Source organism: Stomoxys calcitrans, chromosome 3 (genome assembly GCF_963082655.1).
Source record: "Stomoxys calcitrans chromosome 3, idStoCalc2.1, whole genome shotgun sequence".
Lineage (NCBI taxonomy): Eukaryota > Metazoa > Arthropoda > Insecta > Diptera > Muscidae > Stomoxys > Stomoxys calcitrans.
In genome coordinates, this window is record NC_081554.1 from 172,753,469 (window position 1) to 172,781,285 (window position 27,817).

The window sequence follows — 27,817 nt, forward strand, 5'->3', positions numbered from 1 at the left end:
TTCAATATTTTATTACCATTCACTACCAAATGTTGTGATAAAGGAGGTGAAGGACCGTTGGGTAGTCGTTTGGTGGTCATGTTTACAACATTCACAAAACAGGTAGAACCTTAAACGACAAATGATGGGGTTGGACTTCGCTAGTCGTTAAGTAAATCAATTGAATTTTATGGCATTTGCCATGCCTTATGAATATCATATTTATTGCGTTTACATAACCGAAATAATGGTCACATTTATGATGAAATAAAATTTCAAATTGGAATATTAAAAGTGCAGTTAAATTAAGTATGTATACCTCAAACAAGTTTTGTTTTCTATCAACCAACACACAGGGGATGTCCCCTATGAATGCAGTGCATTGCGTTGGCGAAAGGAAATTTGAAATTGGAGGAGGGGTAAAGGATGTAGTGTTTATTGACACTTCTCTTAAATCTCTGGATGTCATAGTGGGTGAGAAAAATATTAGACGGAAGTCTATTCCACATACGAACGGTTCGGGCGATATAAGAATTCTCTCCATAATGCTTTGTGCGGTCTGCTTGCCGATCACTTATAAACGGGTGTGAGTTCCTGGAATGTCTAGTATCCCTGACATACATCCTTACATCGGGAATAAGAAGACGTATACACACCATGAAAGTACCGATAGAACAACGCCAAACAACCCATATGGCGACGATGTTCAAGGGAGGCAATAGAGTTGGATATCCTACTGTCCCCAATCAAAGCCATCGCTCTCCTCTGTACATGGTCCAGTAAATCCAGGGATGATCTTGAAGCTCCAGCCCAAACATGTGGGTTGTACTCCATTTTCAGCCTTATGAAAGTGGTATAGATGTTAAGAAGATCAAACGGAGTGAAGTACTTCTTACTCTGTTTAAGGAAGCCTAAACTTTTGAATGCTTCTTTCGACACTTCAAATACATGTTAAGCCTAACATACATCACTTTGTATTGTCATGCCCAGAACATCAAGAGCTTCTGATTGATCAACATCTATACCGTTGATAGACAAAGATGATCGAAATGGGTCAGCGAATCGTTTGTGTGACAACAAACAGCAATGAGTCTTCCGTGCATTAAAATCTATTCGATTTATTCGATCCTATTCAGAAATGGCCAGCAAATCCTGTTAGAGTGTATCATCCATAACCCGCCTTTTGTCCTCAATCTCTCGAAGACTCGGTCTATGGTCGAATGAGTACGAATGACAGAGTTTTACTGTCATCCGCAAATGAGCAGATCGGATTCGATGTCTGACTCAACAGATCGTTGATGAAAATTAGAAAAAGAGAAGGAGAAAGAATGGAGTCCTGGGGTACACCTGCGGTCAATTTATGCTCATTGCATGAGAACCCATCTATAACGACTCGAATAGTGTGATCTCTGAGATGAGCTCGAAATAAATCGAACGAAGCCATTACCGACACCACAAGCGACAAGCTTTGGTAGTAGTGCACCCCGCCAGACCCTATCAAATGCTTTGAAGATATCCAGAGCCACAACCTTAGTCTCATCAAACTGGTGGATTGAGCGACTCCAACGTTCCGACAGATATACTATGGGGACGCCCGTAGAGCGACTTCTGCCGAACCCATACAGTTGGTCGCTAGAAAGCCATTAGACTCTAAATACCTCACAAGATGGTGATTAACCATGCTCTCCATGGCCTGGGAAAAAGAGCGGAGCCTATCGCAATTGACCGGTAATTTGGAGGATTGTTCGCCTCACTCTTCTTGGTTATTGGCTGAATGTTCGCAGCTTCCCAACGCAGGGCAGGCTCCCGCTCGGTAGTCAAGTTTGAAAAGGTTGCGTAATGGACGAGCAAACTTCGAAAAACACTTGCGCAAGACAAGTATTGATATGCCATCCGGGCCCTAAGACGCTGAACGCCTGGGTTCGAATCCTGGCGAAACCATCAGAAAAAAATTTTCAGCGGTGGTTTTCCCCTCCTAATGCTGGCAACATTTGTGAGGTACTATGCCATGTAAAACTTCTCTCCAAAGAGGTGTCGCACTGCGGCACACCGTTCGGACTCGGCTATAAAAAGGAGGCCCCTTATCATTGAGCTTAAACTTAAATCTGACTGCACTCATCGATATGTGAAAAGTTTGCCCCTGTTCCTTAGTGGAATGTTCATGGGCAAAATTTGCAATTTGCATTTGCCCGGGAGTTTATTTACGTCTAGATTCTTAAGAACCCTGTTAATTCCATGAGTGCGAAAACATATCTGGGACGCCAAATACATTTTCGATTAAGGGGAGTGGTTGATTGCCATCTGGCAGGGAAGAGTTCCCTGCAAATTTATCAGCCAACAGGTAAGCCGGGTAATCAACCGGGTCAATAAACGTTTGATCATCCTTAACAAGAGTTGAGATAGATGAAGAACTACCCTTTTTCATGAACGCCAACAGCTCTTACTTCCTAGTGTAGAAGCAAGAACCTTAGTACGTGAGCGCTGTTCGTAAAGAAATTATTCGCGTCTTAGCACTTTAGCACACGAAGATCTTGCCTGCATGCACAGCAGTTCAGTATTGGCATTTTTATCCAAGCGCCAGTTCCTGAAAGTCAACTCTTTCGCCACCATCTGGCAGCATCTCTGCATGTCTGGTTAAACCAACTTTTGTCGTCTGATTTAGCCGCTATAGTCTTTACTAGAACAAATGTCCTTTTTCCATTTATTGGGTTGGCCAAAAAGTAATTGCGGATTTTTCATAATTCTGTAATTGCATTCTTTCTTCTGTCAGTTATCAGCTGTTACTTTTAGCTTGCTTTAGAAAAAAAGTGTAAAAAAATATATTTGATTAAAGTTCATTCTAAGTTTTATTAAAAATGAATTTACATTCTTTTAAAAAATCCGCAATTACTTTTTGGGCAACCCAATAAAATTATTTTCTCAAACATTTATATGGCCATCTAGAAAACATAGTCTCCAATTAAAATGCTGAAAGAATCCATTGAGCTCAGCCCAACGTGCTTTTTCGTATAACAATATTGACCGCTTCGGGACTCTAGAGGAAGCATTACAAAGAGCAGCATACGAAAAAGATGCTGAAACAATGCATTGATCGGAGGTATCAAGAGGTGCAAGAATATAAACTTCATACTTTTTAGAGTGTGAAGTCAAGAAAAGGTCAAGAGCATTATTTTGGTGCCCTTGGACACATTATGCGCAGCGAAAGGCTCAACATATTGGCCCTCAGGAGTCGTATGACTCGTATGGGCAAGACATTAAACAGTTTCTTCTGATTTTTGCAGTAAACGGCAATAATCGTATACCCCGTGAAATCCAAGGTGAAGAATTTGGTCAATGAGTAGATGCTGAACTCTGGAGAAGGCCCACCTACGGTGATTATGAGCTGCAAGTATATCGGAGACATCTTGATACCGGAACTTGAAAAGCAGGCTGGATTTCCAATCACTGGAAGATTAAAAAAAACTTAAACTAGCTCATAAAGGCAAAAGTCTTTACTGGATAATGGATCAGTGTTGTATTCAATGAAACTGCAGAAAGGAAGCAAAGTACCTGCTGCTTCTTCTAGTCTATATATTTACAGCATGCCTGGAACTCACATATTCTTCGAAGCACTGATAGGATGGCAAGGGTAGTGTTTGTACCCAATCCCGGCAAGGCAAAGCCATGTTGCAAAAATGTTTTTCCGTAATATGATTTTATTGGAAAATGCAGGCTAGTATATGTTCTCTACTCAAATTAAGTTAAAATTTCGTGACGATTAAGAAAATTAACTAAAAACGAGTAAAAGTTACTTTTCATGAGTATAGATTAATAATTTTTGTAGTAAATATGAGTTTATTGAAAAATATTGGTTAGTTCATATCGCGTAAGGCTAGGCAAAGCCATGTTGAAAAAATGTTTTTCCGTAATATGATTTTATTGGAAAATGCAGGCTAGTATATGTTCTCTACTCAAATTAAGTTAAAATTTCGTGACGATTAAGAAAATTAACTAAAAACGAGTAAAAGTTACTTTTCATGAGTATAGATAGATATAGATTAATAATGTTTGTCATAAATATGAGTTTGTTGAAAAATACTGGTTAGTTCATATCGCGTAAGGCAAGGCAAAGCCATGTTGCACCAAAACCAATACTTACAAAAATGTTTTCGTAAATATGAGTTTATTGAAAAATGCAGGCTTGTTTGTGTTCTTTAATCAAATTAAGTTAAAAATTCATGAAGATTAAGAAAATTAACTATGAACAAGTAAAAGATACTTTTCATGAGTATAGATTAATAATGATTGTCGTAAATATGAGTTTATTGGCAAAATACAGGTTAGTTTAAAGTTGAAATGTCATAAGAAAACTAACTTTGTTTAAGTAAAAGTTACTTATCTGATATATATATCCAAATGCAAATCTTGGCCATAAGCTAAGGAACAGGGGCAAACTTCTGACACATCAATGAGTGCAGTCAGATTTAAGTTTAAGCTCAATGATAAGGGGACTCCTTTTTATAGCCGAGCCCGAACGGCGTGCTGCAGTGCGACACCACTTTGGAGAGAAGTTTTTAAATGGCATAGTACCTCACAAATGTTGCAAGCATTAGGAGGGAAAAAACTCTTCTGAAAAATTTTTCCGATGGTCTCGCCAGAATTCAAATCAATTAGTTTTAGATGAAATAGTTTAAAAAATCTTTTGGATTTAGTACCATTACTTTATTACAGATAAGTTCATGATCTTTATTAGAAATAAGTTAAAATATGTGAAAGTGAAAATAAATGAACTCTGTATAAATAAAAGTCAACTATCATGAAAAACGGTAAAAAAAAGTTTATTCATCGGTTAGTTGTAGTAATTTTACTTAAGAGAATTTCTTTGGAATAAGCAAACACTTAACCTTATGTAAGTAAAAGCGTATAATTGCCATGGATGTATATTCTGACCTTTTTTATACCCTCCAACATAGAATGGGGGTAAACTAATTTCGTCATTCTGTAACCTGTTTGTAACCCCTCGAAATATGCGTCTGAGACCCCATAGAGTATATAGCCATGTCCGTCTGTCTGTCTGTCTGTCCGTCCGTCTGTCTGTCGAAAGCACGCTAATTTCCGAAGGAGTAAAGCTAGCCACTTGAAATTTTTCACAAGTACTTCTTATTAGTGTAGGTCGGTTGGGATTGTAAATGGGCTATATCGGTCCACGTTTTGATATAGCTGTCATATAAACTGATCTGGGATCTTGACTTCTTGAGCCGCTAAAGGGCACAATTCTTATCCGATTCGGCTAAAATTTTGCATGTGGTGTTTCATTATGACTTCAAACAACTCTGTATGACTTTATGGTTTAAATCGGTCCATAACCTTATATAGCTGTGTTCGAATGAACCTATTTGGGGTCTTGACTTCTTGAGCGCCTAGAGTGCGCAATTCCTATCCGATTTGGCTGAAATTTTTCACGACGTGTTTCATTATGACTTCCAACAACTGTGTTAAGAATAGTTCAAATCGGTCCATAACCTGATATAGCTGCCATATACACCGATCTGAGATCTTGATTTTTTGAGTCACTTGAAGGCGCAGGTATTATCCGATTCGGCTGAAATTTTGCATAAGATATTCCGTTATGACTTTCAACAACTGTATCAAATACGGTCCCAATCGGTCTATAACCTGATATGGCGTCCATATAAACCGATCTCCCGATTAGACTTCTTGAGCCCCTGGAAGCCACCATTTTTTGTTCGATTTGGCTGAAATTTTGCATGTGGTGTTCCGTTATGACTTCCAATGACTGTGTTAAGTACGGTTCAAATCGGTCTATAACCCAATATAGCTCCCATATAAACAGATCTCCCGATTTGACTTCTTGAGCCCCTGAAAGCCGCAAATTTCATCCGTTTTTAATGAAATTTTGTAAATGGCATTCCGTTATGACTCCCAGCATCTATGTCAAGTACGGTTCAAATCGGTCAAGAACATGATATAGCTCCCATGTAAACAGATCTCCCGATTAGGCTTCTTGAGCCCTTACAAGCCGCGATTTTTATTCGATTTGGCTGAAATGTTGCATATTCTGGTCTGTTATGGCTCTCAACAGCTGCGCCAAGTACGGTCCAACATGGTCTATAACTAGATATAGCTCCCATATTTTAGCAGAATCTATGGTGGTGGGTTCCCAAGATTCGGTCTGGAGGAACTTAGCATGCTTTTACTATATTTTGGACTATATATTGATATAGCCCCCATATAGACCGATCCGCCGATTTAGGGTCTTAGGCTTATAAAAGCCACATTTATTATCCGATTTTGCAGACATTTGGAACAATGAGTTGTGTTAGGCCTTTCGATGTCCTCCGTCAATTTGGCTCAGATCGGTCCAGATTAGGATATAGCTGCCATATAGACCGATCCTCCTATTTAGGGTCTTAGGCCCATAAAAGCCATATTTATTATCCGATTTTGCAGAAATTTGGGACAGTGGGTTGTCTTAGGTCCTTCGACGTCCTCCGTCAATTTGGCTCAGATCGGTCTAAATATAGATATAGCTGCCATATTGACCGATTCTCCGATTTAGGGTCTTAGGCCCATAAAAGCCACACTTATTATCCGATTTTGCTGAAATTTGGGATAATGAGTTGTGTAAGGCTCTTCGACATTTTTCGTTAATTTGGCTCAGATCGGTCTAGATTTGGATATAGCTGCCATATAGACCGATCCTCCTATTTAGGGTCTTTGGCCCATAAAAGCCATATTTATTATCCGATTTTGCAGAAATTTAGGACAGTGGGTTGTGTTAAACCCTTCAAGATCCTTCGTCAATTTGGCTCAGATCGGTTCAGATTATGATATATCTGCCATATAGACCGATCCTCCGATTTAGGGTCTTAGGCCCATAAAAGCCACATTTATTGTCCGATGTCGCTGAAATTTGGTACGGTGAGTTAAGTTAAACCACTTGATATACTTCTGCATTATGGCACATATCGGTCCAGATTTGCATATAGCTGCCATATAGACCGATCTCTCGCTTTTAGATTTTGGGGCCATAAAAAGTGCAATTAGTGTCCGATATCGCCTCAATTTGGGACAGTGAGTTGTGTTAGGCCCTTCGACATCCTTCTTCAATTTCACTCAGATCGGTCCAGATTTGGATATAGCTGCCATATAGACCGATCTCTCGATTTAATGTTTTGGGCCCATAAAAGCCGCATTTATTTTCCGATGTTGCAGAAATTTGGAATAGAGAGTTAAGTTAAGCCCCTCCACATATTTCTGCAATTTGGTCTAGATCGATCAAGATTTGCATGTTTCTGCCATATAGACAGTTATCTCGATTTAAAGTCTTGGCCCAAAAAAAGGCGTATTTATAATCCGATTTCACTGAAATTTGACACATTTGACAGTTAGGCTTTTCGATATCCATGTTGTATATGGTTCAGATCGGTTTATTGTTAGATGTGAACAGCGACTTGTACTAATTAGTATATGGTCCAAATCAGATCAAATTTCGATGTAACTGCTATGGGACATAAGGTATGCAATTTTCACCGGATTTTGATGAAAGGTGGTTTACATATATACCCGAGGTTGTGGGCCGAACTTAACATCTTTTTACTTGTTTGGATATGCACTCTTTATCCTGTAGAAGTATTATTTCCCCTTCTTGTCTAATATATTCAATTTGTGAGTCTGGTGGTCCTTGTAGATATTTTTTAACACAAGTCAATTACTTGGGGTGTTGTTTTTCCTTTAAAATTGATTTATGTTGCGATAGGAAACTTACCCGCTGCATATTACAAAATCAATGTCAACTCTCTCAACACTTTCAACCATTAATATATATACACATGACTATAGTGGGAACATATCGGTGATGAACTACTCTAGACTTATAATTACATTAGGGTTTTATGTATGAATGTCGATGAGTTTTAATGGATCAAATCACAAACTTAAACCAAACATTAAAACCATAAATTTCAATAAATTGCTTAAATAATATTTTATAATATAGAACGCAATAATAACCTTGTGCAAATTATACATGCATTGAGTAATTCCTCTATCAGGGAAATTATTATTATCCAGCCAATCCTGCAAAATAAAATAATTTATAAATTGCTTTTTGTGTACAAAATTTTCATGAAAGACAACAAAAGTTGGTAATTGTTAAAAGACATAAAGATTTAAAAATAAAAACAAAAACAAAAACACTTAAAATTTAAAAGAAGCGAGCAAATAAAATATTAAATTTATTTTCAAACACTTTAATTTTTTTTTAATTTATTAAAAGGAAAAACATTGAAAAGAAACTAATTAAAACACTTGGGTAATAAAAAATTACAATACGGATACGGAAGTTGTAACTATTCTACATTGCTCAAACCTGCACACAACGACAGTGTTGAGTGACAACACTAACAATAAACAAAAAACACACACACACACACACACACAATCGAAACAAATGGTGACAAAGTAGGATATACACGAACAATGAATTGCTAGCTTAATGAAGCATGAACATGAAAAGGATATGTGAAAACATGAAGGGCCATATAGAGTGAAATTGTTAAAATAGGTTTACAAGAGCTTTCACAGTGACAAGAAGAATGTGGGAAAGAGAGATAGGAGATTTTCAAATTCTTTTAATATTTTGAAAGGATTTAGCAGACATCTTATTTCTTCTTATATATAAAACAAGCTGACCCGGGCCCGCTCCCCTGCGCCTTCTTTTACTTTATATGGAACAAGGAAGGAAATATCCCAAGGAAACTTTCTTGGGATATTTATTTTCGACAATTAAAGAGCTTTTAGTGAAATACCATGCTACGAAAATAGTATTGGGTTGCCCAAAAAGTAATTGCGGATTTTTCATATAGTCGGCGTTGACAAATTTTTTCAACGGCTTGTGACTCTGTAATTGCATTCTTTCTTCTGTCTGTTATCAGCTGTTACTTTTAGCTTGCTTTAGAAAAAAAGTGTAAAAAAGTATATTTGATTAAAGTTCATTCTAAGTTTTATTAAAAATGCATTTACTTTCTTTTAAAAAATCCGCAATTACTTTTTGGGCAACCCAATATATCGCTGGACTAACAGTTTAACAATATAAGTGCCTTTATCTGAATCCCATATGATCTTTATTGGTCTACGAATTTAAGTTTGGATGTAAGGTGTACTCCGTTCTTAAAACACTTTATTTCAGCCCAATATTCTCATGATATCTGATTTAGGGGTGTTTTCGGGGGTGAGGTGGTCCCCCAGACACTTGGCCCTGAAAAAATATCAGCATCGTGCTCTTCTCCCAAATACCATTTATTTAAACCCCATATTACCATTGGTTTAAGGGGAGTTTACATGATGAGGCGTCCTTCAATCACATGACCCCAAAATCAAATTCGTTTTCTAATCTCGAACACCTTTCATTTGAGCCACATATTGACATGGTCGAAAAAAATTTTTTTTCTTTTGGGGGTATTTTGGGAAAGGTGTAGACCCCCATTTGGTCCCGCAAATGGGTATCAATTCTTGCTCTCCCCCCCAATACCTTTCATGTTAGCTCCACATTGACATGGTCGGTAAATATGCCCGATTAAGGGGTGTTTTAAGGATTGGGGTGGTCCCCCAAACACTAAGCCCGGAAAATATATCAGCAACGTGTTCTACTCCCATATATCTATATATCATTTATTTGAACCCCATATTGCCATTGCCCTCAAAATTGGATATCAAGTTCGTTTTCTAATCTCATTTAAACTCCTTATTGCAAAAGTCAGCAAAAATGCCCGGTTTGGGGTATTGGCCCTAAAAACTATGAATATTTAGTTCCACTCTCCTACGTCCTATTTGGGGATTGTTATGGTGGTGGGACATCCGCTAGACTGTTGGCCCCTAATGTTGATATCAGATACGTGGTCTACTCCCACATACCTTTAATTTGAGCCCCATATTTCCATTGTGGGCAAACATGACCGGCTTGGGGGGGTGTTTTGGGGAATGGGCGGCCACTCAATGAGTTGGCCTTGAAAATGTATATCGGATTCGCGTTCCTCTTTAAAAACCCTCTTATTTGGGCCTCATATTGCAATAGTCAGAAAATACTTACTATTTGGGTGGTGTTGTGGGGGTGGCGTGGCACCATAGACACTTTTCCCGAATATTGAAATCAAATTCGTACTTTACTCCCAAAGACCTTTCATTTGAGCCCCATATTGCTATGGTCGTAAATGTGTCCCCTTTGGGGGATGTTTATGGTGAGAGATGGCCCCCCAATCACTTGGTCCCATATTTGGATATCAGATTCGTATTCTACACTCAAATACCTTTCATTTAAGCCCCATATTCCCATGGTCAGTAAATAAGTCCTGTTTGGGGGGTGTTTTGGGAAAGGGGTGGACCCCCAGAAACGTGATCCCACATTTGGATATCAGATTCGTATTCTACTCGCAAATACCTTTCATTTGAGTCCCATATTGCCATGATCGGTAAATATGTCCGATTTAAGGATATTTTGGGGTTTGGGTTGGTCCCCCTAGCACTTGGTCCGACAATTGGATATCAGATACGTTTTCTTATCCTAAATACCTTTCATTGGAGTACCATATTGTCGTGATTGGTCTAAATATATGTTTGGTAGGTTTTAGGGTGGGGCAGTCTCCCTAGGTACCCCATCCGAAAATTGTATACCAAATTTTTATTTTTAGGGTACTATATGAGAGCACACAAAATTTGCTTAAATCGCATCACCCAAACCACCGAGATTTGGCGTTTCTGAAAATCAGGGTAAGGGGGAGGGTCCGCCCAAGTCGATCTAGCCATGACCGTGCGTCCGCCCGTCTGTCGAAATCAGGATAGCGGTCGAACGCGTTAAGCTAGCCGCTTGAAATTTTCCACAGCTACATAATATTAATGTAGGTCGTTGGGGATTGCAAATGGGCCATATTGGTTCAGATTTGGATATAGCTCCCATATATACCGATCTCTCGATTTGATTTCTTGAGCCCCTGGAAGCCTCAATTTTTGTCCGATTTGGCACATAGTGTTCGTTTATGGCTTTCAACAGCTGTGCTAAGTACAGTTTACAAAGGTCTATAACCTTATATAGCTCCCATATAAACCAATTTCCCGATCTGACTTCTTGAGCCGCCTGGAAGCCTCAATTTTCATCCAATTTGGTATGTAGAACAAAATGATGCCCTTAAACTAAATTTAGTTGGTATACCATTTTGGCAGAATCCATGGTGGTGGATTACCAAGATTCGGCCCGTCCCTGCCCGCTTTTATTTATTCTACCTATCAGTAGTTAATTGATAAGTTTTTATCGTAATGTATATTTTGAATATATTTTGTAAAAATAGTTTCCATAATTTTTTTCCATAGAAAATCTGGCGCACAATTTGTATCTGCTTTGTTTCTGGAAAAAAATTGCTTTATTTTTTTTATTTATTCTACACCATCACTATTCCGAAACTCGTAGGCGATCATATTTTACTAAGGTCAACGAATTTGTATATCATTGTAGAATAAAAAGAAAATACAAAAACAAGTTCAACAGTAGAAAGATTTTAAATTTTACCAAACAAAAGTGAAATAAACTAGTTCACACGCAAGCTATTGTGTTTTGTTATAGCCAAGGAGGAGACTTGTATGGTTAAGAACAACAACAAGAACACCAGTTACTGGCAAGTCAAAAAGAGGACATGAAACAAAAGGATAGAGCACCTCCCCTACCTATGGCAGTTTTTACCTAGGCACTGCTGCGCTTAAGCAAAGTGCCTATCAAAGACTTTCTGCTCATACACATGTACCTACTAGTTTAACCATTCAGATACATAATACATACATTCACATATACACACACACACACCTTTATACACTTAAACTTTCAATACCCCAAGGTGTGTTGGGGCATAAACAAACCAAAGGCGGATAATTGACTACAAAAACCAAAAGAAACAACAGCAGCAATAGCAGCAACCCAAGTCCTCGTCAACAACACGAAAGTTAACATTAAAGCATGCACACGAACACGAATGGCAATAGTAGCACGAATAACAATAGCAATTGTTGTGGCTCTTACAAACACAAAACCCCTTTACATCTCAAGTAATACAGAGACTGCACATGACTTTACTGCAGAAAGTCATGTCAAGAGAATTTTCACTTTAATAATACTGAGGTGATAAATTTTATGTTGCACTGTGGTGAGAAAAGTCGAAAAAGGGGAAATTAGACCATAAAAAGTAAAAGCGTGCCAAGTTCGGCGGGGCCGAATCTTATATACCCTCCATGGTGTAATGCGATCCATGGTGGTTCGCATTTGTCGAGCTCTTTTCCCGGTATCTATTTTAGGCCAACAAAGGATATAGGTGTGTAATTGCTATTGGAGCTATAACAAGTTATGGCCCGATCGGGACCATAATCGAATCGAATATTGGAGACCGTTGTAAAAGTCATTGTGTAAAATTTCAGCCAATTCGAATAAGAATTGTGTCCTTTAGGGGCTCAAGAAGTAAAATAGGGAGATCGGTTTAAATGGGTGCTGTAGCAGGCCGATAGGCCGATTCGGACCATATTTGACACTTATATTGAAGGCCTTGGGAGAAGCCGTTGTACACAATTTCAAATCGGATAAGGGCTCAAGAAGTCAAGATCTCAGATCGGTTTATATGGCAGCTATATCAGGTTATAGACCGATTTGAACTATATTTGACACAGTTGTTGGAACTCATAACAGAACACGTCAATTTCAGCCACATCGGATATGAATTACGCCCTCTAGAGTCTCAAGAAGTAAAATCGAATGGTCGTTTTTTATGGGAGCTGTAGCAGGTTATGAACCGGTTCAGACCATATTTGGCACGCATGTTAGAGAGCATAAAAACAATTACTGCGCACAACTCCAGCCAAATTGGATAAGAATTATACCCTCCAGAGGCTCAAGAAGTAAAATCGGGAGATCGTTTTTTGGGAGCTATATCAGGATTTAGACCGATTCAAGCCATACTTGGCACACACGTTAAAGGTTAGAAGAAACGTCACTGTGCAAAGTTGCAGCAAAATCGTATAAGAATTACGCCCTCTAGGGGCTCAAGAAATAAAATTGGGAGATCGTTTGATATGGAAGGCTCTCATATAAAACGATCTCCCAATTATATTTCTTGAGACTCGAAACAGCGCAAAGAGTGGCGAAGAGGATACCGCAGAAGCAATCAATGACGATGGTGAAGAATGTTTATCTGGTAGTCAGAATGAGGTATAAGTAGCAGTGACCCGACTGCAAAACAACAAGGCAGCAGGAGCCGACGGGTTACCCGCTGAACTATTTAAGACCGGAAGTGACACGCTGATAAGAAGAAGAACGCATAACTGATGATTGGAACCTCAGCATACTATGTCCCGTACATACGAAAGCAGACAAGACGGAATGTGCCAACTACAGAGGAATAAGTCCACTCCCCATCGCACACAAGACACTCACGAGCGTACTGTGTGAAAAATTAAAACCTAAAGACCTGGTATGCCAAAACAACATGTTCTCTGAACCATTTGTATGGTCATAACGTTGCACTTTTTTCTATAGCAGTCCACCAAACTACTGAGGCGTAAGTAATCACGCTCCTGTAGCGTGTAGCGTCTAGCTTTACTCCTTCCGAAGTTAGAGTGCTGTCAATAAATAGATGGACGGACGGACGGACATGGCTGGATTGACTTAAAATGTTATAACGATCGAGAATACTTTATGGGGTCTTAGGTGAACATTTCTAAGGAGTTACAAACGAAATGACGAAATTGGAATATCCCCGCCCTATGGTGGAGGGTATAATCATTGATATATTGGTCTGAAGACAGCCAAAGGCCTTTAGTTAGAAGTTTTTAAGGACCGATTTCCTTAACACAGGATAAGTTAAGGCGTTTCTATATTGACCACTTTTCTGTTTACTAAGCCTAAGGTAAAAATCAGCGGAGAGATATTGATCTGAAACTTTGCCAAGAATGTATTTTGCCTATAGGCAGGTTGAATTCGAAGACGGGCAATGTCGAACTATACCTTGATATAGCCTTCATATAGACCGATCCGCCGATTTAAGGTCATAAGCCCGACATACTTCTTCAATTTGGCACCAGATCGGTTCAGATTTGGATATAACTGTCATATTGACCGATCTCTCGATTTAAGGTTTTGGGTCCATACAAGACGCATTTATTGTCCGATTTCGCCGAAATTTGAGACAGTGAGATGTGTTAGGCCCTTCGACATACTTCTGCAATATGGCAAAGATCGGTTCAGATTTGAATATAGCTGCCATATAGATCGATCTCTCGATTTAAGGTATTGGGCCATAAAAGGCGCAATTATTATCCCATATCGCCGAAATTTGGGACAGTGAACTATGTTAAGCTCTTCAACATATTTCTTTAATTTGGCGCAAATCGGTCCAGATTTGGATATAGCTGTCATATAGACCGATCTCTCGATTTAAGGTCTTCCGCCAATAAAAGGCGCATTTATTGTCCAACATCGCCGAAATTTGGGACAGTGGACTGTGTTAGGACCTTCGACATCTTTCTTTAATTGGGCGCAGATCGGTCCAGATTTGGTTATAGCTGCCATATAGACCGATCTCTCGATTTAAGGCCTTGGGCCTATAAAAGGCGCATTTATTGTCCAACATCGCCGAAATTTGGGACAGTGGACTGTGTTAGGACTTTCGACATCTTTCTTTAATTGGGCGCAGATCGGTCCACATTTGAATATAGCTGCCATATAGACCATTCTCTAGATTTAAGGTCTTAGGCCCATAAAAGCCCCCTTTACAATCCGATTTTGCTGAAATTAGGGACAGTGAGTTGCGTAAGACCACTCGACATACTTCTTCAATTTGGCTCCGATCGGTTCAGATTACGATATAGCTGCCATATAGACTTATTTCTCGATGTAAGGCCTTGGGCCCATAAAAGCCTCATGTACTATCCGATTTTGCTGAAATTTGGGACAGTGGGTTGTGTTACGCCCTTCAACATCCCTCTTTAATTTGACTCAAATCGGGTTAGATTTGGATATAGCTGCCATATATTGATCGATTTCTCGATTTAAGGTCTTGGGTGCATTTTAGTTTGGATGTTTTTTTTTTCATTTCGTTGCGGCTTTACATCATTTTTAAGTGTGGGGTCTTATTTCATTAATGAAATAGGACCCCATTTTTGGTTTGGGGCTTTATTGCATTGGGGCCTTATTTCATAGTGACGTAAGGATCGAGATAACTACTTACTTAACGAGCAGGCCGTTTGGGAATTCGGGGTTTCATTTTTCAACAACTGAAGCTTTTTTTTCAAAATATTTCCCACCACTATTGTTAATAGACTTCACAACACTATCAACTCTTTATCAATTTGAAATACCTTTCATTGTCGTTTGCTTTTGGCACTACTACTGCTGCTGCTGTTGTCAGTTTTGCTCGTTTGCTAAGTACTCTAAGATAATGGGAATTTGTTTTAGCTTAACCAGGATGATTTAGAAGATATCTTGACTTAGTGTTTGGTACGACATTACATTTAGCATACTTGCTTAGCCCGTTTTGCTCTTGCCACAACCCCATGAGTACTTACCTGAAAACGTAACATGAGGAACATCACAACAAATACCAAAAGCAAACATAATCCGATTATGGGAAAACTGACAAGATAACGAAATGCTCGTCGTTTCCATGCAGGCGCCTCTTTGGGTTCCAAGCGACCGGTAACATTGTTCTCCACCAGGGGGCCCTATAGGGTAAATAAGAAGAGAGAAAAAAAAAATCACAAATAAGTTCATATTGAAATAAAATCTGTTTGACTTGAAGGCTTAAAGTAAAAAAAAAGGGAAACAAGTGTTTGAATAAAGTGTCACATTAGGCATAAATAATTGATGGCTATATTTGTTGGGGAAACTATAACGAATACCCAAGGGTCTCAAGTTTCCTGGAGATTAGTACGGAGGTACGGAGATAAGTTTATGTAGAAACAGCAAAAATATTAACTTTAACAGCAGAAAATCTACTGAAAATGGAAATAGATAGATAATTACAGTAATTTTTTGCTGAAATTATCAAATTGTTTGCAGACTATGAACTGGGGCAAACTTCTCACAAATCAATGAGAGCTGTCCGATTCAATTCTAAGCTCAATGATAAGGGACCTCCTTTTTATAGCCGAGTCCTAACGGCGTGGCGCAGGGCGACACCTCTTTGGGGAGAAGTTTTTCATGGCAAAGTACCTCACAAATGTCGCCAACATTAGGAGTGGATAACCATCACTGAAAATGTGTCTGATGTTCCTGCCAGGATTCGTACCCAGGCGTTCAGCGTCATAAGCGGACATGCTAAACTCTAAGCTACGGTAGCCTCGGCACACCGTAATTTGGATATAGCCCCCATATAAACCGATCCCCATTTTTATACCCACCACCATAGGATGCGGATATACTAATCTAGCCATTCCGTTTGTAACGCCTCGATATATTCGCCTAAGACCCCATAAGGTATTTATATTCTTGATTGTCTTGACGTTCTGAGTCGATCTAGCCATATCCGTCCGTCCGTTAGTCGAAATCACGACAGCGGTTGAACGCGTAAAGCTAGCTGCTTTAGATTTTGCACGTACACTTACTATTGATGTAGGTCTTTGGTGATTTCAAATTGGTCATATCGGTTTAGGATTTAGATAAAGCTCCCATATAAACCGATCTCCCGATTTGATTTCTTGAGCCCCTGGACGCACCAATTTTTGTGCGGTTGAGCTGAAATTTTGCATGTGGTGTTCTGTTATAATTTTCATCAACTGTGCTATGTACGGTCCAAATCGATCTAAAACCTGATATAGTTCCCATATAAACCGATATCCCGATTTGATTTCTTGAGCTCTTACAATTTTGCGAGTAGTGTTCTGTCCGTCTGTCCGTCGAAAGCACTCTAACTTTCGAAGGAGTAAAGCTAGCCACTTGAAATTTTGCACAAATACTTCTTATTAGCGTAGATCGGTTGGGCTTGTAAATGAGCCATATCGATCCATGTTTTGATATAGCTGCCACATAAACCGATCTTGGGTCTTGACTTCTTGAGCCTCCAGAGTGCGCAATTATTATCCGATTGGAATTAAATTTTGCACGACGTGTTTTGTTATGATATCCAACAACTGTGCCAAGTATGGTTCAAATCGGTTCATAACCTGATATAGCTGCCATATAAACCGACCTACACTAATAAGAAGTATTTGTGCAAAATTTCAAGCGGCTAGCTTTACTCCTTCGGAAGTTAGCGTGCTTTCGACAGACAGACAGATGGACGGACGGACAGACGGACGGACATGGCTAGATTGACATAAAATGTCGCGACGATCAAGAATTTATATACTTTATGGGGTCTCAGACGAATATTTCGAGTAGTTACAAACAGAATGACGAAATTAGTATACCCCCCATCTTATGGTACCCTCCTATGGTGGAGGGTATAAAAATTTGGTTTTAATTTCGGAATTTTAGTTAATTTATACCTTTTGAGTTTAAAAATTATTGATATACTGTCCTCATCGACACCTTTTAATTTTTCTGCGTTTTCATTACCTGTTGTTTTTTTTTCTAACACAAATGATATATTCCTACTTTCCCCATCTACTCTCTAAATAAATTTTATTTTTATGTTTTTATTCAAGTATTAATTTTTTAATATAATTTTATTTTCAATATCTTTCCTTTTCCCCTTTCACTTTTACACATATATTTTCACTTACCTTATACAATGGCCTTGGTGGCTCTAAAAGCTCCGGCGGTGTTGATAGTGTACCCCAACGAAATGCCAACTCCACTGAATATCTCTTCCATGCCTCCAAATACAGCGAAGCCCAGGCGACATTAAACAATGAGAATAAAACATGACCCATATCCTGGGCCATTTGGTTCTTGCCCCATAGGAACGCATACAGGATGGTGCCAAAAACGGCGGGAACACCCAAGGCACAGGTGTAATGACCCAGCCAGGCAAAATACAAAGCCACCTTGACACCAAAGTATTCAGCAATGTCATCTGAAAATGAAATGAAAAGAAACAACAAAAATCTGCAAAATTCTTTTTTTTTTTGTAAACTGTATTGCACACTCACCCAAGGGCTGGGGAGCCAATACTTGCTTGACCCAACTCTTTTGCAGCGAAGCCAAACTTTTTGTCTCATGCAAAGGGAATACCTGAGTTATCAAGCCTGTTTCCTGCCAGGCGGCCACTATGCTTTGACCCTCCTCCAGAGCTGCCCTACCTTGTAGGGCCTCAATATCTGATTGACCGGCACGCAAACCCTGCAGTACTTGCAAGACCAGCCATTGACGTTCCTGGGAGGTAAACAACGCAGTGTTGCCATCATCGCTTTTGATTTGTTGAAAACAATGACTCTCGCGGGTTGTGAATTCTCTTAAGGCACCCCCCAAATCGGGACGCAAACGTTTGGGTAAACGAGCCTCTTCCGCCGCCCGAAAAAGTCTGCACAACATTTTCGAGAGTAGAGAAAGAGGGAGAAAAGGAAAATAAATAAAAAAAGAAACAGGCATATGTTAATGGATAAACTTCCGGCCTACAAACACACACACGCATACTCGAACACATATACAAAATTAAATTTGAATATTTACATATTTGTAGGAGCACTTATATAAAATGCATTTCGCCTTGAACTCTCATGGGCCTTCACCTGCACCACCAGCCCTAAACCTGCTGGTGGTTGGGAACGTATGCGGGCCAGCAACCATCTTAGAGCCTCATCGGGAGCATCCTCCGGAAACTCTATGACCACATCACATTGGGTGGGTATTTTGTTGAGCCATAGACGTCGTGGTGTCATCAAATGGCCAGCATAGGGCACCTTACGCCTCAGCTGACGGGATGCTGTAATGAACAAAAGAAACAGAAAAATATTAAAAATCCTATTTTCTCAGAATTGTAGGAAATTTTATTTATAGCAAAATTTTGTATGAAATTTTTATTTTGGGCATTGTAAGGATGAAAAATTGAATCGTCTCAATGATATTCTTGTGGGCTGTGAGTTTATCCAAAGTAAAGTCCGACCATGATAAGCTTAGTTTAACTTTTTATACCCACCACCATAGGATAGGGGGTGTACCAATTCGGTCAATCCCTTTGTAAAACATCGAAATATTGATTTGGGTATATATATATATATATGATCCTCTTGAAGGCCACCGTAGCGAAGTGGTTAGCATGTCCGCCCATGACGCTGAACGCCTGGGTTCAAATCCTGGCGAGACCATCAGAAAAATTTTCAGCGGTGGTTTTCCTATGACGCTGAACGCCTGGAGAGACCATCCGAAAAATTTTCAGCGGTGGTTTCCTATGACTCTGAACGCCTTGGTTCAAATCCTGACGAGACCATCAGAAACAAGTAAAAGCGTGCTAAGTTCGGCCGGGCCGAATCTTACATACCCTCCACCATGGATCGCATTTGCCGAGTTCTTCTCCCGGCATCTCTTCTTAGGCTAAAAAGGATATAAGAAAAGATTTGCTCTGCTATTATTATATTATTACATGTTGGAGACCTGTGTAAAATGTCAGCCAATTCGAATAAGAATTACGCCCTTTGGGGGGTCAAGAAGTAAAATAGAGAGATCGATTTATATGGGAGCTGTATCGGGCTATAGACCTATTCAGACCATAATAAACACGTTTGTTGATGGTCATGAGAGGATTCGTAGTACATAATTTCAGGCAAATCGGATAATAATTGCGACCTCTAGAGGCTCAAGAAGTCAAGGCTATGGACCGATTTGAACCATACTTGGCACAGTTGTTGGATATCATAACAAAACACGTCGTAAAAAATTTCATTCCAATCGGATAAGAATTGCGCACTCTAGAGACTCAAGAAGTCAAGACCCAAGATCGGTTGATATGGCAGCTATATCAGGTTATGGACCGATTTGAACTATACTTGGCACAGTTGTTGGAAGTCATAGCGAAACACGTCGTGCAAAATTTCATTCCAATCGGATAAGACTTGCGCACTCTAGAGACTCAAGAAGTCAAGACCCAAGATCGGTTTATATGGCAGCTATATCAGGTTATGGACCGATTTGAACCATACTTGGCACAGTTGTTGGATATCATAACAAAACACGTCGTAAAAAATTTCATTCTAATCGGATAAGAATTGCTCACTCTAGAGGCTCAAGAAGTCAAGACCCAAGATCGGTTTATATGGCAGCTATATCAGGTTATAAACCGATTTGAACCATACTTGGCACAGTTGTTGGATATCATAACAAAACACGTCGTAAAAAATTTCATTCCAATCGGATAAGAATTGTGCACTCTAGGGGGTCAAGGCCTCGAGACCCAAGATCGGTTTATATGGCAGCTATATCAAAACATGGACCGTTATCGCCCATTTACAATACCAACCGACCTACACTAAAAAGAAGCATTTGTGCAAAATTTCAAGCGGCTAGCTTTACTCCTTCGACAGACAGACGGACGGACGGACGGACAGACGGACGGACGGACGGACGGACAGACGGACAGACGGACGGACGGACAGACGGACGGACGGACAGACGGACGGACAGACGGACGGACATGGCTAGATCGACATAAAATGTCGCGACAATCAAGAATATATATACTTTATGGGGTCTCAGACGAATATTTCGAGTAGTTACAAACAGAATGACGAAATTAGTATAGCCCCATCTAAAAATGTTCAGCGGTGGTTTTCCCCTCCTAATGCTGACAACATTTGTGAGGTACTATGCCATGTAAAACTTCTCTCCAAAGAGGTTTCGCACTGCGGCACGCCGTTAGGACTCTGCTATAAAAAGGAGCTTAAAAAAACTTGGATCGCACTTCACTCATTGATATGTGAGAAGTTTGCCCATGTTCCATAGTGGAATGTTCATGGGCAAAATTTGAAATTTGCATTTGATGCTCTTGAAATGCCTTATGCCATGTCCGTTCGTCTATCCTTCTCTCCGTGTGTCGAAAGCACGCTATCTTCGCAGGATGTTAAGAGGGCTATATCGGTCCTTGTTTTGATATAGCTGCGATATAAACCAATTCTGAATCTTGACTTCTTGAGTCTCTAGAGAAGGCAATTTAAATTTGCATGAAGTGTTTTGTTATGACATCCATTAACTGTGCTAAGTGTGATCGACATCGATTCATTCTCTGATGTAGCTCTCATATAAACCGATATCAGATTTTGAATTTTTGAACCTATAGAGGGCGCAATTCTGATATGATTTGTCTGAAAATTTGCACAAAGTATTTAGTTTTAACACCTCTCGAAAATCGCTGACTGCCCGCGGCCGCATTTGCAGCTCCTCCGCATAAAAACGGAGCTTTCCACCATCCGAAACCTGTGGACGCGCCCGGTAGCTTTCAGCTAAGCTTCCCGTGATAACGATGGGCACCACACAAGTCGGAGCTCAAAGTTCCAGCCTGTGTGGTGCTCATAGTCATCCCGTATCGGCCGGGAGAGGAGAGTCTCAGTGTGAGGAGTCAGGTGGCACTGGCTCTTAACTAAATACTGAGTGCCAATGATACTCGAGATGACAAGGCGAGTTATTGGCGTCTTCAAATAACCAATGGCCAACATCAGCGTCTGTTCCCAGGTTAGGGGCGGCTGGCGGCGAGCGTCGGATCTTGGAGCAAGCGGCTCGCCACAACGAGGGATACGTGCAATCCCACAAACCCATGCGGTTGGGGCGCTGGGCCAGTAACCCAGAAAACATAGAACTACTATGAAAAACAAAGGAATAGTAAAAACGGACCTCCCCCCCCCCCCAACGTTGACGACCCACGCAAATACTATCCAAATTGGCTGAAATTGTGCATGAAGTGTTCTGTTTTGACTTACAACAACTGTGACAAGTATGATCTAAATCGGTTCATAACCTAATATAGCTCCCATGGAAACCGACCGTGTATTTTGACTTCCTGAGCCGCTAGAGGGCGCAAATACTATCCGAATTGGCTGACATTTTGCAAGAACTGTTTTGTTCTAACTTCCAATAATGGTGGCAAGTATGGTCTAAATCGGTTCATTACCCGATATAGCTCCAATTTAACCGATCTCGGATTTTGACTTCTTGAACCTCTAGAGGGCGCAATTATTATCCAATTAGGTGATATTTTGCATGAAATGTTTTATTTGACTTCCAACAACTGTAACAAATATGGTCCAAATAGGCTCATTACCTGGTGTACCTCCCATAACAAACGATCTCGGATTTTGGCTTCTTGAGCCGCTAGAGGGGGCAAACACTATCCTAATTGACAGCAAATTTTCCATGAAGTGTTCTGTTTGGATTTCCAACTATTATGCCCAGTATGGTCGGCCATATAAACCGATCTCCCCATTAAACTTCTTGAGTCTCTAGAAGGCGCAATACTTATGCGAATTATTTGATATTTTGAATGAAGTGTTTTATTATGACTTACAATACCTATGTCAAGTATGGTCTAAATCGGTTCATAACCTAATATAGCTCCCATAAAAAACCGATTATACTTCTTTAGCCACTAGAGGGCGCAACTCTCTTCCGATTACATAAATATTTTGTATAACGATTTCCTTCCGTCCGTATCGGTTCACAAACTAAAATAGCTCCTATATAAACCGATCTCCCTTTTATAGCTCTTCAGCCCCTATAGGGCGCAATTCTTATCCGATTTGGCTGAAATTTTGCACAGTAAGTAGCGGCCGAATTGGTCCATAATCTGATATAGTTTCAATAGCATAGCAATTTTTATTCATTATCCTTTGTTTGCATATAAAGAGATACCGGGCAAAAAACTTTACAAATGCAAACCATGATGGAGGTATATAAGATTCGACCTGGTCGAACTTACCATCCTGTTACCGGTTTTTATTAATTTGAATACCCAGCACCGAAGGATGAGGTATATAAATTTTGTCATTCCGTTTGAAACACTACGAAATATCCATTTCCGACCCTGTATATATATTCTTGATCGTGGTAAAAATCTAAGACGATCTAGCCATGTCTGTCCGTCTGTCTGTTGAAATCAAGCTACAGTCTTTAAAAATAGAGATATTGAGCTGAAAATTTGCACAGATTCTTTGTTTTTTGTCCATAGGCAGGTTAAGTTCGAAGATGGGCTATATCGAACTATGTCTTGGTATAGCCCCCATATAGACCGATCCGCCCATTTAAGGCCCATAAAAGTCACATTTATTATCCCATTTTGCTGAAATTTGAGATAGTGAGTTATGTTAGACCCGATTTTACCAAAATTTTGGGACAGTGAGTTGTGTTAGGCCCTTCGACATCCTTCTTCAATTTGGCTTAGATCGGTCCATATTTGAATATAGCTGCCATATAGACCAAACTCTCGATTTACGGTCTTAGGCCCATAAATGGTGCATATATTGTCCGATTTTACCAAAATTTTGGGACAGTGAGTTGTGTTAGAGCCTTCGACATCCTTCTTCAATTTGGGACAGATCGGTCCAGATTTGAATATAGCTGCCATTTGGACCGATCTCTCAATTTTAAGTATTGGGCCCATAAAAGGCGCATTTATTATCCGACTTCGCCGAAATATGACACTGTGAGTTGCGTTATTCCCTTCGACATCATTCTCTAATTTGGTTAGGATTGGTCAAGATTTTAATATAGCTGGCATATAGACCGTTCCCTCGATTTAAGGTTTTGGGCTCATAATTGGAGCATTTATTGTCCGATGTCGCCGAAATTTGCCACAGTGAGTTATGGTAGAGCCTTCAACATCATTCTCTAATTTGGTTTAAATCGGCCCAGATTTAGATTTAGCTGCCATATTGACCGATCTCGCGATTTAAGGTTTTGGGCCCATAAAAGGCGCACTTATTGTCCCATGTCGCCGAAATTTGTGACAGTTAATTATGTGAGCACCTTCGACATCCTTCTCCAATTTGGCTCAGATCTCTCGGTTTAAGGTTTTTGGCCCATAAAAGGCGCATTAATTGTCCGATGTCGACGAAATTTGGCACAGTGAGTTGGATTTGGATATAGCTGCCATATTGACCGATCTCACGATTTAAAGTCTTGGCTCCATAAAAGGCACATTTACAATCCGATTTCACTGAAATTAGACACAGTGACTTATGTAAAGCATTTCGACACTCGTGTCCTATATGGTTCAGATCGGTCTATAATTGAATAAAGCTATCAAAAAGACCAATATTTTGTACTACAAAATTAAGCAATGTCTTGTACTTATTAGATGACTCAATGCTTGTGCCGAATTTGGTCCTAATCGGACCATATTTCGATATAGCTGCTATGGGGCATAAATTATGCATTTTCACCGGATTATGACGAAAGGTGGGTGCCATATATAGCCAAGCTGATGGGTATCCAAAGTTCGACCCGGCCGAACTTAACGCCTTATTTTCTTCGTTACTTTTCGATTAATTCGATTTCGTCATTTTGTTTGTAACTTCTCGCAATATTCGTCTGAGACCCCATAAAGTATAAATATTCTTGATCGTCGTGACATTTTATGTCGATCTAGACATGTTTGTCCGTCTGTTCGTCCGTCTGTCCGTCTGTCCGTCCGTCTTTGCATGACGTATTTCATTATGACTTTCAGCAACTGTGCCAAATGAGGTTCAAATCCGTTCATAACCTGATATAAATAGCTGCCATATAAACCGATCTGGGATCTTGATTTCTTGAGCCTCTAGAGGTCGCAATTATTATCCGATTTGTCTGAAATTTTGTACGACGGATCCTTCCATGACCATCAACATACGTATTTATTATGGTCTGAATCGGTCTATAGCCTGATATAGCTCCCATAAAAATCAATCTCTCTATTTTACTTCTTGAGCCCCCAAAGGGCGCAATTCTTATTCGAATTGGCTAACATTTTACACAGGTCTCCAATATGCAATTTAAATGTGGTCCGAATCAGACTATATCTAGATATCGCTCTAGTAGCAGAGCAAATATTTTCTTTTATCCTTTTTTTTTTGCCTAAGAAGTGATGCCGGGAAAAGATATCGACAAATGCAATCTATGGTGGAGGGTATATAAGATTCAGCCCGGCCGAACTTAGCACGCTTTTACTTGTTATTATGTATACTAGGTACTTTGAACCCAAAATAAACTGTTTTTTTTGGATTATTTTGGATTAAAATATGAATATATTCCTACGGTCCCCATTTACTCTCTGAAAACAATATTCCCATGTTTTTGAAATCTCCATTGTCTTAAAGAAAGTATGCCTTGCGTCCGTTTTTCTATGGCCAATTATATCAACCAGTTTCTTACACTCGATTGGTTTATTAATCTGTAAGCATTGCCCTTATTTTCTCTCTCCCTTCACAGGCCCCACTAGTCTACATTCTAACCAAAACTATATTTGTTGTAGCATTTAATGCCTGCGAGCCTTCCAATACAATCATATACAAATGCTCTTCTCATGAAGTGATAATGAAGTTTTGCATTCTCATTACCTTCAAACCTCGTGCCTACCCCCCCAAACGGCACCAGCAGTTACCACCACAAACTCAACACGTTTTGTGCCTCTAGCAAAAAAGAAGTGATTGTGTGTGTTTGTGTTGATATTTTCACATGAGCTTCTCTATCTCCCTCTCACTCTCACTCTATGAGAAGGTATCATGCGTATGTGAGGTGAATCGACAATGTATAATGAACACTGGGAACATTTCAACATTCTTATGCAGAAGGATATTTGTGCTGCATTTACACACGAATGGTTTTAGAAGCAAAAATGCCATTTACAGATGATTTCACATGGAAACGAGTAGGGCAAAGTAGGTTTTTATACAATGGCAAAGATAAGTCGGCGTACTCTTTTGTAAATGGCTAAATTTTAATTAATAATTATAATACTGGTAAACATGGTGGACGGTTCAAACAGCAGTTGAATCTTTTTACAAAATTTGTAAAATAAAAAAAAAATTGAGCGGGATCTATGTAAACTTTTATGTACCACTGTATATGAACGATGTGTTGGATCCTCGGTTCATTGGAGTAGGTGTTTAGCACTGTACTGAGCTTACACTTGAATGGGTGCACAAAGACAGTTGAACTATATGGCATAAATTAGTTTCCTTTGCAGAGGAAATATTTTCCGTATCCATGGTGAGGATTAAAAAGATTTAGCCACAAATTAAATTGAGCCTCAAAAATGGTACATGGTATACACATGCTACCAATGGAAAACTATGAATTATAGTTGAGTTAATGGCATGGGTTTTAGGGGTTTTTTCGTTCTTTTGAATAGCTAAAAAGGTAAGTGACCTTGATGGCCTTGCCAAAAGTCATGGAAATGATTTTGTCATATGAAAATTTGCAACATAGAAGAAACATGAGAAGATGAGTGGTTAAGTTCAAACTATTGGCTTGTACCTATCCCATCTCCTGCTTTAAGCTAATTTTCAGCCAAATCGGACAAAAATTGAAGCTTGTAAGGGCACAAGAAATCAAAGCGGGAGATCGGTTTATGTGGGAGCTATTTAAATCAGGTTATAGAACGATTCGGACCGTACTTGACACAATTGTTTGAAATCATAACGGAACACCGCATGGAAAATTTCACTAAAATCGGGAAAAAAATTCGTGTTGTTAGGGCTCAAGAATAAGTCAAATCAGGAAACTGGTTTGTATGGAGCTATATCAGATTATAGAACGATCCGGGCCATACTCGACATATGCAAAAATTCAGTCAAATCGGACAGAAACTGAAGCTACCAGGGGCTCAAGAAGTAAAATCGGGAGATCGCTTTATATGGGAGCTATTTCAGGTTATATGCCGATTTGAATCGTACATAGCACAGTTGTTTGAAATCATAACGGAACCCTATATGGAAAATTTCAGCCAATCGGAATCGGGGCTCAAGAAGTGAAATTCGGAGATCGGTTTATATGGGAGCTGTATCAGGTTATATACCGATTTCGACCGTTCTTGGCATAGTTGTTTGAAGTCGCAACAGAACACCGCATGCAAAATTTCAGCCAAATCGGATAAAAATTGTGACTTCCAAGGGCTCAAGAAGTCAAATCGAGAGATCGGTTTATATGGGAGCTATATCTGGTGATGGACCGATTTAGACCGTACTTGGCTCGGTTTTTGGAAGTCACATTAGAATACTGGAATGTACTAGAAACGGTTGTTGTAAGTCATAACAGAACAATACGTGCAACATTTCTGCCAAATCAGACAGCAACTGGAGCCTCCAGGGGCTCAAGAAGTCAAATCGGGCGATCGGTTTATATGGGAGCTATATTAGGTTATGAACCGATTTAGACCATACTTGACATAGCTTTTGGAAGTCGTATCAGAATAATATGTTCAAAATTTTAGCCAAATCGGACAAAAATTACGGCTTCTAAGGGCTCAAGAAGTCAATTCGGGAGATTGGTTTCTATGGGAGCTATATCAGGTTATAGACCAATTTGGACCATACTTGGCACAGTTGTTGAAAGTCATAACCGAACACTACATGCAAAATTTCGGTTTATATGGGAGCCACATCTAAATCAGAACCAATATGGCGCATTTTCAATCCCCAACGACCTACATCAATAGTAAGTATCTGCGCAAAATTTTAAGCGGCTAGCTTTACGCTTTCGACCGCTATCGTGATTTCGACAGACATGGCTCAATCGATTCAGAATGTTAAGTCGCTCAAAAATATATATATTTTATGAGGTCCGAGACGAAGTGGCACTTATCTCCTTGGGAGGAGAGAATGTTCTATTTACAGAAAGCGCAAAATACCTGGGTGTTTTGCTGGATATGAAAATGAACTTCAAATCCAATAATTTCGAAAGAGCAAGAAA

General features: G+C 39.6%; 1 protein-coding gene across 8 annotated transcripts in view; it reads right to left on the reverse strand.

The window, feature by feature from the left end:
- LOC106085964 (anoctamin-8) overlaps nt 1–27,817 on the reverse strand; it is a 225,762-nt gene that overhangs the window by 65,176 nt on the left and 132,769 nt on the right. For 4 of the 8 annotated variants that reach the window (XM_059364456.1, XM_059364455.1, XM_059364453.1 and 1 more), the window contains exons 2-6: nt 18,620–18,872; nt 18,100–18,470; nt 17,731–18,023; nt 15,574–15,729; nt 7,993–8,058 (exon numbers count right to left, since the gene is read on the reverse strand). In XM_059364456.1, the coding sequence (XP_059220439.1) occupies nt 7,993–8,058; nt 15,574–15,729; nt 17,731–18,023; nt 18,100–18,470; nt 18,620–18,872 (1,139 nt within the window). The remainder of the gene's footprint in view (nt 1–7,992; nt 8,059–15,573; nt 15,730–17,730; nt 18,024–18,099; nt 18,471–18,619; nt 18,873–27,817) is intronic. The other 4 variants (XM_059364454.1, XM_059364460.1, XM_059364458.1 and 1 more) reach the window with 1 other exon arrangement.